The sequence below is a fragment of the Stegodyphus dumicola genome, chromosome 6 (genome assembly GCF_044657685.1).
Source record: "Stegodyphus dumicola isolate Sdum_Otavi_A_Nest chromosome 6, ASM4465768v1".
Taxonomy (NCBI): Eukaryota; Metazoa; Arthropoda; class Arachnida; order Araneae; family Eresidae; genus Stegodyphus; species Stegodyphus dumicola.
Genome location: NC_140773.1, coordinates 8,123,592 through 8,141,191, shown reverse-complemented (window position 1 = coordinate 8,141,191; position 17,600 = coordinate 8,123,592). Strand labels below are relative to the sequence as shown.

At 31.8% G+C, this 17,600-nt stretch overlaps 1 protein-coding gene across 1 annotated transcript in view; it reads right to left on the bottom strand.

The window, feature by feature from the left end:
- The window catches only part of LOC118180845 (uncharacterized), a 79,745-nt gene that overhangs the window by 17,592 nt on the left and 44,553 nt on the right, over nucleotides 1-17,600 (bottom strand). The window contains exons 9-14 of the mRNA XM_085818034.1: nucleotides 4,651-4,686; nucleotides 4,517-4,552; nucleotides 4,115-4,147; nucleotides 950-982; nucleotides 764-796; nucleotides 578-610 (exon numbers count right to left, since the gene is read on the bottom strand). Coding sequence (XP_085674160.1) covers nucleotides 578-610; nucleotides 764-796; nucleotides 950-982; nucleotides 4,115-4,147; nucleotides 4,517-4,552; nucleotides 4,651-4,686 — 204 coding nt within the window. The remainder of the gene's footprint in view (nucleotides 1-577; nucleotides 611-763; nucleotides 797-949; nucleotides 983-4,114; nucleotides 4,148-4,516; nucleotides 4,553-4,650; nucleotides 4,687-17,600) is intronic.

Below are 17,600 nucleotides of genomic sequence, written 5' to 3'. Positions count from 1 at the left end.
CAACGATTGCTGTTTCTAAATCTGATTTATTCGCCTTCAAGGCTGAAAATATTTGATATTTTGAATTTTCTGACTTTTCTGAGAAAAATATGCTTCATCAAATCTAAGTTATCTTAGAGATTACATTAAGTTATTTCGTCCGGAGATGTCACATTTCTTGCTGAATTTAATTTAAAATAATTAGTATAATAAATATATGACCTTAAAAATATTTACTATAAATAATGAATTTATAACTTCTGATGTGCATGCAGTAGTTAAGTTACCAGCTCAAGAATCGAAATATTTCATATACACTTCTGTGATTTATACAATAAATGTTAATATTTAAATGACGAATTCAAAAAGAGGAAGCCAATAAAATTCGAAAGTTAAATAAACTGAATTTTATTTCACTTTCAAAAAGCACAAGCTTTCACTAACATTATTAATCCTTGAGCTTCGTAAGTATTTGATCAAGTTCATAATTTTATCATTATAAATTGCACTATAAAGTGCCTTAAATATATATACTCCATATCGGATAACTATTTGAAATTACAAATATGTGAGGAGTCATTAAATATTTTTTACTTACTGCTCTGCATTATGTGGAGTTGTGAAATATTTCCTAGAACAGAAAAATATTTTATTGTCTAGTTGGGTGAACACACTTCAAAACGGACAATTTGTAATAAGAGATAGCAAATGTTATATACTCCATATCGGATAAATATTTGAAATTACAAATACGTGAGGAGTCATTAAATATTTTTTTACTTACTGCTCTGCATGATGTGGAGTTGAGAAAAATTTCCTACAACAGAAAAATATTTTATTGTCTAGTTGGGTGAACACACTTCAAAACGGAGAATTTGTAATAAGAGATAGCAAATGTTATATACTCCATATCGGATAAATATTTGAATTTACAAATACGTGAGGAGTCATTAAATATTTTTTTACTTACTGCTCTGCATGATCTGGAGTTGTGAAAAATTTCCTGCAACAGAAAAATATTTTATTGTCTAATTGGGTGAGCACACTTCAAAACGGACAATTTGTAATAAGAGATACCAAATGTTATTGTATTCAGTGCCCAGTGAACTTCAATAGAAAATCAATGGTGATGAATAGTGATATTCAATAGAAAAAGTACATTTTCGAAATAGGACTGCATTAAATTATTTATGTGAAGGCAAACCGCACAAAACCTATTTGTTTAAAGGTAAGGATACCTTAGTGGAAGATTTCCTAACAGGAACGGGCTCCTATTTACGTTATAATGAATAAAGCTTGCAGAGTCATTAGGATTTTTTGGAAGCCAGAGAGATGAATAATTAGCAACCGCATTCGCCGGGAATCGAACCACGGACCTCTGGAATACCGGCCCAGCGAGCAGAACCACTACACCACGAACGACGTTAGGAAAGTGGGAAAAATACTTTATATACTCCCCTTTTTAAAGGGTTACTAGGGTTTTAGGGGACCTAGTCGCCAAATCCTGGGTGTGGAATAAGGAGAAGAAGTAGAGGTTCCTCGAGGCAAATGTAACTCCGTCAGACCGAAGAGACACATTATGTATATCCCTGAAGCTTTCTTTAAAGGGGCAAACCATTCCAAAGCTATCCACCCTCCGTACCTCACTGCGCATGTGCCAAAAACATCAGGAGGCAACAAAGCAGCATGCCGTCGGCCATATTAGCAATCTTTTACCACGTTGGTCAAAAAGGTTCTTTGTTATTGTAGTCAGAGGTACTCGGTTTTAGTTATGTAAAATTCTTTTAAAGACTTTTTAAATATAATTCTGTAAGTGAAATGGTTTTGGCTATTGGGTGAAAACTTTGCTCTTGGTTTTCACAATGGTCATTCCAAATAGTTTTCATGGTAATTTGTTTTTAAAGTTGTTGTCGGATAATTATAATGTATTTCAGTGTTTTCAATTTTTTTAGGGGTGCCTTTGATTATTTTTTCTGTTTCAGTTAGTTATTCCAAATTTTGCTTTTAAAATTTCACTGTAAAATTTTAACTATGGATTCATAAAAATTTATTACGTTTTGCATGGCATGTGTTTCCCCTTTTTTTAAGTTTACAGAAGAAAAGAATTAAGAAATTTAAATTTTGTTTGTTTTTGTATTTTTAAATTTTGTCATTTAAATTTTGTCTTCGTATGGATCGCTGTTTAAATTGAAAGTAAAAATTAGACAGGATTTCTATAATTCGCCCAAAATTCCAACTAACATCCTTTTGCTCATAAAACTCCAGAAATGTATGAAAATAAAACATTTTGAGTTATTTCAAAGTAAAAAATTTACTATCTCCTCGAACTGCGCTGTTTAAATTCCAACCTACGTTGGTGTTTCACTGTATAGCTGTGGCTCTTCGGTACAGCGGCGCACAGGCGAAACGGGTTTACATTGCGTCTATGGAAGCTTTCATTCTTCTCCTTAGAGATTCTTTGGTATCATCGTCCACTACCCTTTTAGTTCGAGTGCCATTTGTAGAGTCATTAGGTTGATTGGAAGTGAAAAGATAAAAAATATGCAACCGCCTTCGCCGGGAATCGAACCACGGACCTCTGGAATACGGGCCCAGCATGCAGAACCACTACACCACGAAGGACGCTAGGAAAGTGGGAGAAATACCTTATAAGCTAAGAAATTTCTCATTCAGCTAGCCAGTTATCCGCGATTTATTGACGGAGCGAATTATCAATATTTAATGTTTTTACTACTCAGCTGCAATCGGGGTCTTTTCGAAATAGGAAATTCATGTTAGCCACGGAACGTACGATTTCTAGTTTTACTTCAATCAGATATGCTGTGATCTTTAAACAGCATTTAAGCATTTTTATGGCAGAGGCCTTTTTCTAATATCAATTATAGGAAGCATTGTTACAATCAAGAAACTCAGAGTATTTATTTATTATGTAAAAACAACTGAATTCAATTTTTTTAAATCTGCTTCTTTTTTTTCCCCTCTTTAAGATCGAAAATATTGACTTAAGAGCGAAAAGAGCGAAAATATTACATAGTGCGAAAAATATGTGAAAATAGTGCGAAAATAGTAATATATTACATAGTGCGTTTAAGAGCGAAAATAGTAATATATTACATAGTGCGTAAATTACGTGATTTTATGGTTATTCTTTACAAGACTCACACGAATGCTTCATCAAGGGAAAATAAGCAAAGAAATTCACTTGCTATTACTTTTACTTTTCTTAAGGGCGAATTGTAATCAAGGATAAAATAATTTGCAAAAATAAGCCGTTATTACAAAAAAAAAAAAAAAAAGGATTAACCTTTATTAATGTAGAATAAAGGTTGCAAATGGTGACAACGCTGTTACAATTGTACACTCTTTAAGCTGTTGTTGTTCTGTTTATTCTCGCTTTTCTGATATCATAGAAAGCCCATGAAGTTCATCGTGGTAAGGAGTCAAGTTTCGGTCTATCACCTTGGGCATCATTCAAGTGACAGTACGAATTTGTTCAATTCCTCCCTGTTATTTGAAGGAAGGCAGTCCAAGAGGACAGGTCCGAGGATCTCCCACCCTCTTCCCCTACAATCGGTCTCTCTAGAAGACATTCCACTCACAGCATATTTAGAATCCTCGCATGCCCCACAGATACTATACACATTCAAAAATCCATGCCTTTGCAGTGATTCGAACCCGGGCACTTCGGTCCGGCTGTGAGAGTCACTAACCACTATCGACTATGGCAACACATTCTTTGTAGTGAAAATTTGTTGAAATTAAATGAATATAATTGTTGGATTTGTTGATTTTAAATTTATTTTGAATTTAAACAATTTTCTGGTTCCATAAATTATAAATTCAACATGTTATTAAGAAATACTTTTTTTTCAAAGAATATGTTACATAGTATATCTTCATATGGAACTGTGCAAATGTGCCTCTAATAAATAACGACAGTTAAAATGCAAGAGGAAATAATTTAAATTAAACATTCATTTATGTTGATAAATGCTTGTTTCATATATTTAAAAAGATATATTTCTGTAAAAAATATATCTAAAATTTAATTACATAAGAATAGTAATCGCTATAAAAAGTAAACTTATACATTTCTGAATCATAAAATGTTTTCTTTAAATTATTATAGACTTACATTACTGCTTCATGCGGTAGGGTATGAGTACCCCTAGAGTAAAAGAAGTAATAAATAAGCGTTACAAAGCAATGAAAAGCACAGAAATACAACTTGTAATCAAAATAAACTAATTTTTTTAAATGATATGTGACTAACATTTCTGCTTTATGCGGTAAAGTAAATGTGCTCCTACAGTGAAAGAAATAATACATAAGCGTTAAAGCCATCAAAAGCACAGAACTACAAATTTTAATTAACTAACTTTTTTAATGATATATGACTAACGTTTCTGCTTTATTCGATATACTATAAGTACTCCTGCAGTGAAATGAATAATACATGAGTATTAAAGCCATGAGAAGTGCAGAACTACAAGTCTAAATTAAATCAATTAATTTTTTTAAATGATATGTGACTTACGTTTCTGCCTCATGAGGTACAGTAAAAGTGCTCCTACTGTGGAAGAAATAATACATGAGCGTTAAAATCATGCACATCGCAGAACTACAAGTTTTAATTAAATGAATTAATTTTTTAAATGCTATGTGACTCACGTTTCTGCTTTATGAGGTACACTAAAGGTGCTCCTACTGTGAAAGAAATAATGCATGAGCGTTAAAGTCATGATAAGCACAGAGCTACAAGTATTAATTAAATGAATTAAATCTTTTAAATGATATGTGAATTACGTTTCTGCTTTAAGAGGTACAGTAAAAGTGCTCCTACTGTGGAAGAAATAATACATGAGCGTTAAAGCCATGAATAGCGCATAACTACTGTGGAAGTTTAATTAAAATAACTAAGTTTTAATAACTAAGTTTAATTACTAAGTTTAATATTTAACTAAGTTTTAATTAAAATAACTGATTTTTTAAGTAATAAATGACTTACGTTTCTGCTTCATATGGTACAGTAAAGGTGTTCCTATAGTGAAAAGAGCAATGCATAAACGTTAAAAACATGAAAAGCATAGAAATGCAGCTTGTAATTAAATAGCAAGACATATATATTACTAGATATGTCAGTTTTTTCAGTTTAATATCATAAGTTTTTTTAAAATATCTTGAATTCATTTATATTCTCAAATGGATAAATTCATAATTCTTCAAATAATATGAATAATTTAATCAGACTTTTGCAATTCCTGGAAGGAAAACATGAATGTTTATAAAAAAATTAAAGAAACTGAGTATGAGGAAAAAAACTTATTTACAGTTGTATCAAATTAAGCTTTTAGTTATATCCTCCTTCGGAAGGAATATGCCTTTTAATCAGTTTTTATAAGATAAAAACATGTAAATCAAAATTATAATTTAAACTAAAGGGTAACCCTTTAATTTTCCCTCTCTGTTCTAAAAATCGTAACAACTTCTCTGGATTGCGCAACTTCTAGATCACCCCCTTTTGCATGGTCCGCGCAGCACTGATGACATAATAATTGGGAACTGAAACTTTTAACTCAAACCAAATCTTTTCTCTTCCTGTGCTTCCATATTGGGTAACTACGCACTATAGTTTATGCCTGTGCAATGCTTGTACTCAATTTCGCTAAGCTCGCCTCCTATCTCAATATTATCAAAAATGTAAATGTTCTTAAATATGCACGACTAGAGAGAGTGCCAAGCGAACTGTCGACACTAAATGCCTGTTGCAAAAAAAATTGAATTAAGACTGCCTCGACTGTCAAGTTGTTTAGATACTGCGAAGTTAACATATTAGCATACTACGCAATCAGAATTCTTCCTCTTCAAAATGGATCTACGATCTATCGTGTCTATTACGCATCGACGCTGCTCCGTCTTTCCTTGCTATTAATACATATATACATACTATATATCTAAAATGATGGAAATAAAATACCGTCACCCAATTCCAAGAAATCAGTTTAGAGGAAAGAATTAAAGTAGAAATATTTGCGTAGATGGATAAATTTACTTGATTCATTTTGTTACAAGGTTACAAGTTAAAGTATGCGCAAGCGGAGTTATTTCAAATCTGAAATGGTGATACAATAATAATCACTGTAGTCGCCACGATGGTGAATGCAAGCAGGCAAAAGCACATGCATTTTGTCATATAAATAACGTATGTCCTTTTGTGACATGGAGTTCCATACCAATTGTACTTTTCTATTCAAATCAGCAACGGTCCGTGCCATTGCGGGCAATGTTCAATTTATCACCCAACCATATAGCGTATGTTCTTGATGGGGGAGAACTCGGATGGCCTTGCAGGCTGAGGCAACATGTGGACACTCTTTGGTAATTTACAGGTTGATAATTAGGGTATAGGGAGGAGCATTCTGTAGGAAAATGCCCCCTGAAATAGTGCTCAGGAATGGTAGTACAACCGGATCACCAGTCCGATGTACAAATGTTCTATCAAGATGTATGGGATAACGACAGAAGTTTTCCTGCTGTCATAACGAATTGCTGTTCATACCATAAATCCTGGTATAGGTCCAGTGTGTCTACGCTGAATACAGCTTGGCTTCAGTCGCCGACCTGGTCTTCTTCCAACCAACATACGGCTATCATTGGCACCAAGACAAAAACGACTCTCATCTGAGAACACAACAGATCTCCACTACGGGCTCTCTGAGGAAATCTGGCTTCCCACTGACGAAGTCGCAAATGGCGAGGATTTGGAGTCTGTGGTATGGCCCCTACAGGCGTCTTAACTCGAAGACCTCCCTCAAATAATCCGTTGTTACAGTTCGCTGTGCCACAAGAGCTTGACTGTCTGCTGCAGATGCAGTGCGATGAACTACAGACATGCTGCGCATTCGGCCTTCGACGGTTGAGTGACGGGCGGAATCCTGCCTTCTTGAGATATTACTCTGCATAACCGCCGTTGCCAATATGCGTACGCAGTGGATATATAGCTCATTCAAACTGATTAAACTGCTGATACTTCCTTCTTCCTTCTTAAAGCAATTCTTGACACAAACCAATCCGAGAAGCAAATAAGGCACACGAAGTGTATTTAAAGCGCACGTGACTTCCTTGTTGATAGTGGCCCTCCTTATCGTCTAGTGCAAAATATGAATACAAGTTATCTTTCAGATCTTTAAAGACGCTTCGCAAGCATCCTTTGTTTTGTTGGTATTCCATTTTTCATCAGTGTACATATTCGAAAACCACACATACCAGTTTTTTTTTAAATAACTCAAGAATTCTTACAATTTTCACTAATATTAATTTATAAGCTCAATAAATTACTTACGTAAATTCTTCGTTGTTGAATGTGAAGTTCCTATGAAATAAAAAGTAAATTAAAAGAAAAGAAATAACGTAAAGTAAAATAAAATGCTAAAAACAATAGAAAATCCGAACAAATATGTAGAACTGAATTAAAGTAAAAAACTTAAGTAAAACATTTATTTTAATTTACGTTATATAAATTAAATATATTTTTGAAACATCATAATGATTGCAAAATATTAATAAACTAAACGTTATTTAATTTGCGTTATATAAAATAAATATATTTTTGAAACATAATAATTATTCCAAAATACTAAGAAATTTATCGTTAATAAATGATGATAAATTTATTTTAAAATTACTAAATAGTTATTTTCAACAATGAATAAATTCGTGAATACTAATTATTCTTATTGTGTCTACGGTGTGCGTTATTGTGTATTAAATTCGTGAATGTTCGAAATATACACATTCCTTAAAAATATACTGTTTGTATATATATTTCATAAAGCTCTTTGCAATTCCTGACAAAAATAGTTTTGCAAGCAATAAGCTCAATGAAGGCAAATACTTTTCAAAATTAAGACATATCGAACGTAAGCTGAATTTAAAAACCTCATCTCAGTTTTACATGGATATTAAATTGTGTAAAATACAATACGTCGCTGATGCAGGTTTTTCTTCAAAACTTAAAAAAGTTTTAATAAAAATTCAATTTAACGATTACGAATTGTTATAAAAATATAAAAATTGACAATAAATAATTATTTTCTGCGAATATTTAGCTTACGACAGCACGCGTAATAGGAATGACTTAAGTTACGCATCTAAATGCTTGTAAGGGCCTGTGAAATTCCTATAATGAAAAATAAATAAGTATGAAACAATAAATTCAAGAAATTGAATTTCAGATAAAAACTTTTTCAGTAGTTGTGCCAATATTGTTTTTTCCTGATCTCATTATTCTTCAAGATTCAAAGAAAATTCTTTAATGAGTTTTAGTTTTTTAAAAATGCATATGTTTTTAAAATGGGTCTAATATTATTTTCCAGAAATATTAAATTTGTAAGTTTATTAATTTTACTGATTGCTTAAAGTAATAGCTTACGTACCTAAAAACTTCATATGTTCCAGTGTAATTCCTACAAAAAGAAAAGAATATTTAATTGGTTGTTATAAAAAAGAGTAAGAAATGGAATTTGAAATCGAGATTTTGCTTGCAATTATGTTAAGCAAATATTATTATAATTTACCTTTACAATATATTTCACCTTATAATTCACCATTACATATAATCTTATAATTTACCATTACATATAATCTTATAATTTACCATTACATATAATCTTATAATTTACCATTACAATAAACCTTATAATTCCAATTTAGAATTATTAACAATTTTAAAAAGACGCTAGGCCTAACAAAGCTACTATTTGTTTACTTTAATGTAATATAATGAATTAAGTCAGTTAGTATACCTACTTCAGCGTCTGTTTCCCGGCGGGACCTAAGTTAATTTAAATTTTGTGGTGTTTTAATTTTTTCTTTATTTTGCAATTTTTAATGAAGACGATCTGAATTTTTATGTATTTTTCACTATTAACTAGACAATTACATAAAATAGTATCTCATGTAAATGATACATGTACAATGGTCAATGGTTATATAAACCGCTTTTTAACTGGACATGGGCCATTTCCCACATACTTCTTCAGATTCAACATCTCACACTCTGAGCAATGTGTATGTGGAAATAAAGGTGACCCAATCCATTATATTACTCAATGTCCCTTAACAAAGTCAACTCATATTAAATTGCCTAATTCAAATATCAATGCCTTCCTTCGTTTTGCAATTACCAACAAACATTTAAAAAATAAAATAGAAAATACAATCAAATATCTATCTTCAATAGGCAAAAATTTATGTGAACACTAATGTAATTAATGTCAAAATTCATTTTTGAAGCTGCAATTCATCTAAAACTTTTATTATCTAATTATCTTAAAAACAAACCCTTGCAACAATAATGATATAGTAATAAAAAAGGAAAAGGAAGAGGAAGAAGATACAGATTCATATAATAAACTTTATCTCAAGGAACTATTATGAACTGTTATAAATTATGACTGTTAGCCTACTATTATTATACCTGTTATAACTACTATAATTATATCTAATAGATATATCAATCAAAATATCGACATACTATTTATACTGTTATATTATGTTATATTATGTGTTATATTATACTATGTACTATTTTGAATATTACTTTAAAAATAAACCGAAGTGTAGTGGGACTATACGTACATTACTTATAGTAAACATTGAGTGTCCCACTACATTTCCACCTTAACCTGAACCTGTATTTTTCACTTGACCCGACTGAACTGAACTGTTTGAATGAGAATTGTATCTATAATGAAATCCGAGGAAATAAGTTTAAATGATGTGGAGAAAACAAAATGTGTGTAATTTAGCAGCTCGTATAAGGAAGTCATATGGTGTCCGTATCAGATTTTTTTCTTTGTGTTGTAAGAATAAATATAGTTTAATATTTTACCCACAAATGACGCTTTTAGGATTCACATATTACGATTACAACTAGAAAATTAAGATTATAAATCAATTACACGCTTAAACTTGCAAGCATATTGCAATACTATTGATAATGTAGCGATCATTCTGTCATTTCATTTACATACCTTCTTTCATAAGAACTGAAATTTCAGATTTGCCCAATTTTAATAGTTTAATGCCATCCATCGTTGAAATGCTTAACTAAAGTAAGTACTTACGCGTTATCGCAACCATCTTAACAGAAGTCGCCAAATTTTCAGAATATACAATACTCTCTAAATCATTCTTCAGACAGTTATGCTTATAAGAATCCTTCATTGAAACAGTGTCGCCATTTTTCTATGCATTCGTTTCGTTGCATTCCAAGCGCCAATGGTTTTGATAAAAAATTATGATATATTTTACCTTAAACAACCTTAAAATATGCGCTTGTCGAATTTTCCAACAATGGAAAAATGCAAAATTTCTACAAGAATACATAATTAGCCATGAGGGCGATTATGAGGGCCATGAGGGTTTCTTCACACTGATACCTGACATTACACTCAATTAAATGCATAAATAATTTCCATATACTATATGAGCATATACTTCTAGAAAATTTAATAATCATACAGCAAATCTAGCAAAGAGAAGAAGAGAAACATGATTTTGAACGGATTACATAATTGGAGCCATATTAGTAGAGCTTGTTACAGGAATTCGGCCATTAATATTCAAGATTTAGGTGATTAATTTTTAATTTTGAGTTAGATCTGCAAGGATAAAGATTCCGTGAAAATATTCTTTTCTTTTTAAATTTTTATGAGATTTTTAAACTTTGTGTTTCATGTCTTACTACTTGATATGGACCTGCGTATACTTTCCTGCATTAAAAAACTTACATCAAATTTTGAAACTAGACTTGAAATTAAATGCGTTTCAACATGAGAAGTCAAATTGTTATGTATTCGCTGCTAAATGAACTGTTGTCCGCAGAAGATATCCGTTCGTTGATAGCGAGTGAATTTTTTATTCGTAATTTTTATTCGTAATTTGAAAATATTTCGGTGATACTTTAGTGGATGTGCCCATATTTTGCTGATATAATTACGTCTGTTGCATAAATTCGATTGTGGAAACCGAAGTGATTTACAAATAAGCAATCCTCATCAAAAAAAAGTGTTTGATTAAATTTTTTGATGGCCCCCCAGCTTTTTTGCTTCAAGAATTAAACTATGCGGTTTTAAAAACTATTTGTGATTTTTTTAAACTGAGATTTTTTCCTAGTTTAGGATATTTGTTTTAATTAAATCCAAATAATAAATTACCAGTAAACATCTTTCTATTGGCACCCGAATGATAGCAATCTAAATTCAACCTTGTATTTAAGATAGTCAAAGTTTATTGTAATAACAATTGTCCTTCTAACATTACAAATTATTATAAAGAAATAAAGGAATGAATTCCGTTTTCTTCTATTTTATTCCACTGCTGATTACAATATCGTAATGAATAAAATATTTTTTGTTTTCTGTTAGCATAAAATCCAAAGTACTCTTATTTCAGTAAAACGGAATAATGCAATTATTTATACTTGCGTTAACAGAGAACCCGTTTCAATTACAGTTCAAATAAAACTGTCATGCTACGGCATTTTAGTTATATAAAATAAGGAAGTAATAAAACGGCTCAACACAGCACATATATTTTAATTATTATCTTTTTATTTTAGTAAAAGACTTTGAATTGCTTTTTAGATTCCGTTTGCCTTTGCTTCTCTGCTTAATGATAATAACCTTGAAATTTATCGGTTCAGAAATTGCTTAATTTATTTAAATGCGCAAAATAGATAAAAGTTATTATCTTATACTTAAAAAGATAAAAATTTTGTCAGAAAAAATTGCCGATGAAAACAATACACAAAAAAGGTTTTAACATGAGGGTTGGTTTATTAGATTACGGCAAAGCACTCGAGGGCTATCTGCCTTAAGGGAGGGACGCCTCCGTTGAGGACGTTTTAAGGTGAACTGGCTGGTATACACGTTACACATGAGGAAAACCACGAAAACACCCATGCAGCCAGCCCGTTCGCGGGATTCGAGCCTCAGACCGAACTACCAGTGTTAAGCGACGTTACCGTTCGGCCGCTGGTGGGCCTCAAGCATGAAGGAAACCGCTAATAAAAAGTCATTGAGAGCAATTCTTCATGCAGTGCAGTGCGAAATCCATCATAAATATCCGTCATTGCAATTATTTGAACAATTTTTTTAAGTACTTCCAATGCCTAAGCAATAATTTGCGAAGTAAAAGTAAACATACAAAATTTAAATCAAACGTATCAAAGTGATTTCTCTGATAAAAAATTTGCACTTAAAAAGAAGTCGAAATCAAAGTAACAAAATGGTGTTTTCAATTAAAAATTAATTTAAATCAATCTTAATTGAAGTTCGTTTTTCATGTCGAATTTCTTTTATAAAATCTGAGATCGATCTTTTCTAAACAATTATAATTAGGGAATGAGTTTCAAAAGTTACAACTGAACCATCATTTTCTATAAATAATGCATTCGTACTGTTGCGAATTTGTGCATTTTTAAAATTAAATGATTCAGAATACACCTCAATGCATCAGATGGACCTGCATGTTTCTCACAATAAAAAATTAATACATAAGCAGTAAATGCGGTAAAAAGATTTAAAGCTTTAAATGTAATTGCATTTATGTGAATAACGCCAACTTCTGGTGTCATTTTCCCTTCATATAACAAGATCTCAAAGCATATTTAAGAGTGTTATTTTAAATTTCTTTGCAAATACTTAAGTTGATTAAAATAATATTTTACTTACTTAAATACATCATATGGAACCGAGTAACTTCTAAAAAGAAAAGAAAAATCGTGATTTAGATGACAAATTCGGTAAAGGAAAGAAATTATTTTAAAATTTTCTTTTATTTGCATTTGTATAAGTATTGTGTTTTATTTTATACAAAATCAAGCTTATTTCTGATAAGGCTTCAGGTTTCAACTACAACATAAACTAAAGATTTACTTCACAGAATTGATTTTGAATTTAGTCTGCATTAGTTTCTTTAAACGTTTGCTAAATGACTATGTTTAAATTTTCACTTAACATTATTTACTGAAATAAGCCACTTGTTCAAATAATTATTAACTTATTGGAATATTAAAATATAGCAGTTATTTTCAGTAAATAATAAATTCCTAAATTAAATATTAGGATTAGTACAATTTATTTAAAATAAGCTTTTATTTCAATTTATTCTTATTCTTATGGAGCTGGGTGTGTATTTGTTACCGTGAAAGACCAAAATTGGAGAATGTCGACTTTCACCGGAGAATGTCAACATTCACCAAATGCGTTGGTGAAAGATCGAATATTGCACTACATTCTTGAACATTCGGACCCTCACCGGTGTATGTCGACAATCACAGATATGCTCTGGTGTAGGTCGAAAAGAGAGGAGTATATGTACACGCTGTCATTGCAAAAGGAAGTGTTCCACAAATAAATGCAGTTGTAAAAGCGAGGACCTCTTGTGCAATTCAAAGTGTCATAATAGTTTATGTTGTTGCAATAAATAAGATTGGAATCACATAATTTATTAAGTTTTTAACTTCTATTATTTTCCTTTCTCATTTTGAATGTACTGTGTGTTTCAAGTTCTTATGTTCTTATTTTAAGTCTCAAGTGCGTTTTTTCGAGACTGAATTACGGAGAAGAAAATATAATATTCTTATATGTTCAACATTCACCATTGGCACATGATGAATGTCAACATTTACCGTTGTAATTCAGAAATAAGAGTATTTGGAAAATATTTCGGACATACACTAAGCGACTATGTGAATGTTGATATTCACCGGTGAATGTCGACATTCTCCAGATTTCGGTGTTTCACCGTAACATATTCATACAAAATGTATTAATCTATAAATGAGACATGAAAAATTACGGAAGGAGAAGTTTAAAATTAAGAAGTCATTTACACCTGAAAAAGCTGGCATTTTTCAATACACTATGTATTTACCTCTGTTTAGAACTACGTACTATGAGAACACAGAAATCTTCCCTTTTCACACCCAAGATGATATGTTTCACGCCTCTCCCGACGACTGGTAAAGTGAAGTGATTACAGCAATTTAACGTTCAATTAGTCGTTTAATTGTCTGTGTTCGGAGGTGAGAAATCAAGCGAACAGCATTTACATTTTCTTATTATAAAATTTTAAAAAATTAATAAATTTTTAGATCTAAGTAACATTTTCTGATTATCAAAGCAGCCAAACGGGATGGATCTTTGATAGGAACTTTCAACAGGAACTTCAACGAGATCTTTCAGTATTATTATGGTTAGTGATTCTGACTGAAAATCAGTTATCATAAATTTAATTTCATAATTTTTCAATCAACATGGGCAACTCAAACAGAAACGAAACTTCGCAACATCATCTAAGATGTCTGTTTTTAACGAGACTGGAAGTCAGGAGCATGAACATTTTTTGTTTCCAATGGCAGATTGTGAACAATTACAAATGTAACCCAGTTCATTAATCTACACAAGGCCGGATGTGGTGGTCTCTTTATTATGGAGGCACCTAATAGGTGGGCCACCATCGCCTTTCCTATGAAGGGGACGTACAGTTACAACCATGCCTTCTCCGGGATTCGAAACAAGGCCTTTCGGCATAGCAGTCAGCTTCCCTGAATATTATACCGACTGGGCGGCGCCTTTCATGAACATTTATTATTTGTACTTTCAAAATCAACAGGACCCTTTGGCTTACTACACTACATTTTTGATCGAGAAGATACCTGTATATTTTGCTTATCTCTTCCCATTAGGGGCACTTAAAGCAGGTTGTATCTTGCCATACGCTGGAATTGCCAAAATTCTGCAAAGCCACTGCCAGTAGAATTGTTGTAGTTTTATAGTTGTTGGAATATGGTGAAGCACAACTAGAGATATCTCCTTAAACAGAAATTATATGTCTTAAGGAGGCTCATACACCTTAAACCCCTTATGATCTTCGAATATGTGACTGTTGCAAAAATTGGACTATTATATTTATTTTAAAAACAATTGCTTCCACCTTTTTACAGCTGACTACATAATATAGCTGCTTTGGAAACTAGTAATCAGAAAGTTGGTGTTGCCACAAATATTTTTGTAATTTAATCCGCTTTGTAACGAAACTTTTCGTCATGTTTCCACCGTGTGTGCATGATATTTTTAAAATGGGTAATGATACATACTTGAAATTTGATGGAACTCTTTATATGTGCACTATTTTATAACTGAACATAAAATCTGATGAATATTTAAATATCAAAAAATTTCATGGACGAAACCATTGCAGACTTTTTTAATAAAATATATTTTATAAACTCAACTCCAAATAAAATAAAAATTTAATATGAAATTCTTAGAATTTTTGGTTCACAGTAGTTTCCAAGTATTATAAAAGCTATGTATTAAATGTGGAATTAAATTACGGAACATAATGTTTTAAACTGTGCGCGCAAGTTGGAAACATGACGAAACATTTTGTCACAAACAGGATTAAATTATAAAAATATTTGTGGCAACACAAACTTTCTGATTACTATTCAGAAAGCAGCTATATTATGTAAGCAGCTGTAAAAAGTTGGAAGTAATTGCTTTTAAAATAAATAAGTTATCACAATTCTTGTAACAGTCAGATATTCGAAGATCTTATGGTTTTTAAGGTGTATGAATCCCCTTAACCATGAAAACGAAGTCATCGATTCTATATCATACTAAGAGTGCTTCTGAACTATAGTTTGACCACCCGTAAAATCTATAGACAAAATATTTAGGAAATCTATAACCACAGGTATTTTTTTAAATACAAACATTTCTACATCAAAAGACTTATTTATCAATACTGAGCATTGCAGTTCGAATTATCAAACCCCAGATAAAATGTTTGAAGCCAACCTGTGACACTGAGAATGGACACTACAGACATTTGAAGAAATACCCTGTGTGACCAATGTATTAAAAAAATCAGCATCTTAAAACGGGCTTTGAAAAACTGTTATAAAAATGTCTTATTTATTATAAGCTTAATTTTACTTACTCGAGACCAGGAGAGCGACACCGAAGAACGCATACTGTTCTGCTGCACGTCAGTACGCAGACCCTAGCTTCGGAAACCGCAGCGACCAAAAGGAGGAGCAAAAAGACCTTCATTTTCCTAAATGGGTTGTAAAATACTGATGAGAATGCAATAGCTCAGGTTAAAAATGATGGTTTAAATAATTTTATATTATTAAGAAAAATAAATTTAGCATATAGCAGTGATATAAATTCATTTTAAAAATGCTGCATGCTGTAAAACGATAACATACCTGAATTTTGATGCACTTAACGACTTATATTCTATGTGAAAAATTTGGTAATTCTGGATTCAAACAAACAATTTGCTTAATTCGGCACGTTGTAAAGAACTTTTAGTCTTGTAACTTGTAGTCAAAATCTGTATAGTATGTTAATAAACCAATCACTTTATGTTCCGTCACTTCTCTCTGCCGGTTTTCCTGCCAGAATGCAAATTAGCTAGCTTGTACTAATTTAGAAGTCAAACAACAAAAATCAGCGTTATATTTTCACATGGCCATCAGCCTCAGCTGCAAAAGTGCAAAATGCATTTTGCAGCTGAGGATGATGGTTCGGTAAAACCATCGAAACTAGTTCTTTGAAAATTTGAAAATATAACGCTGATTTTTGTTGTTTGACTTCTAAATTAGTACTTGTTTGGTGTGTAATTGTATCATAATTAGCTAGCATATATTTGAGAGAGGGATTGAGATTGGTTCAGTCAGATCGTGTTCTACCATTTGAACGCCGTATTATTAGCTGTTATTCTATGATAAGCATTTCTGTTTACGCCGTTGCTTGATTCTCGCAGATACAGCTGTCCCGCCGGTGTATGTTAGTAGCCAACTTGCGGGTTTAAATGTCTAACCGTAGCCTTTCGCTAACAGCTACTTAGATATTTTTTTTTCAATTTAAAACTCTTCTTTTGAGTTCACGCCATAAATGGTGGCTGATTTGTAAGCAACGGGTGTGCATTTTGTTCAACTGATTGAGTCTTAATGAAAGGGTCTTTTACACTCTTAGCACGTCTTTGCTACACTTTCCAAAACTTAGCGATAACTCGCTGAGAGTCTAAGTTTGAAGTCCTAAATTAGCCTATGTTACCAAAACAAATGAAATTCTACAATCTTTAGGAACTCGTGCACCGATGCTCGTCTGGTTATTATAATCTTAGTTGCAATACTCTTTTTAAGAATCTGGTAAGGGAAAATATTTGCTTTCTTTGATACGCATAAAAATATGCAATTTGTGCTGTTTGAGATCCCAGTCTCAATACCGAGGCTATATGCAGTTTTAAGAGACGTTTCCAAAAAATGAAGGTTTTTGAAACACACTTAAATGATTTAGACCTCTCCCGGTCTTTTCGCGGTAGATGGACGTTAACAGATGCATTTTATGTCATCTCTATGGATGATGTGGAACATTAATGGGCTTATAGTATTTTTGTATTTCAGCAATATTAATAAATTCACTTTAAAGCTTAATTTTGCTGAATTTTATTAAAGTTATGTTTGTTATGATTGTCTTTCATCTTTTGTATCTCCTACCTTCAAACCCGCTGCCTATGTAATAAAAAATTTTCTCTGA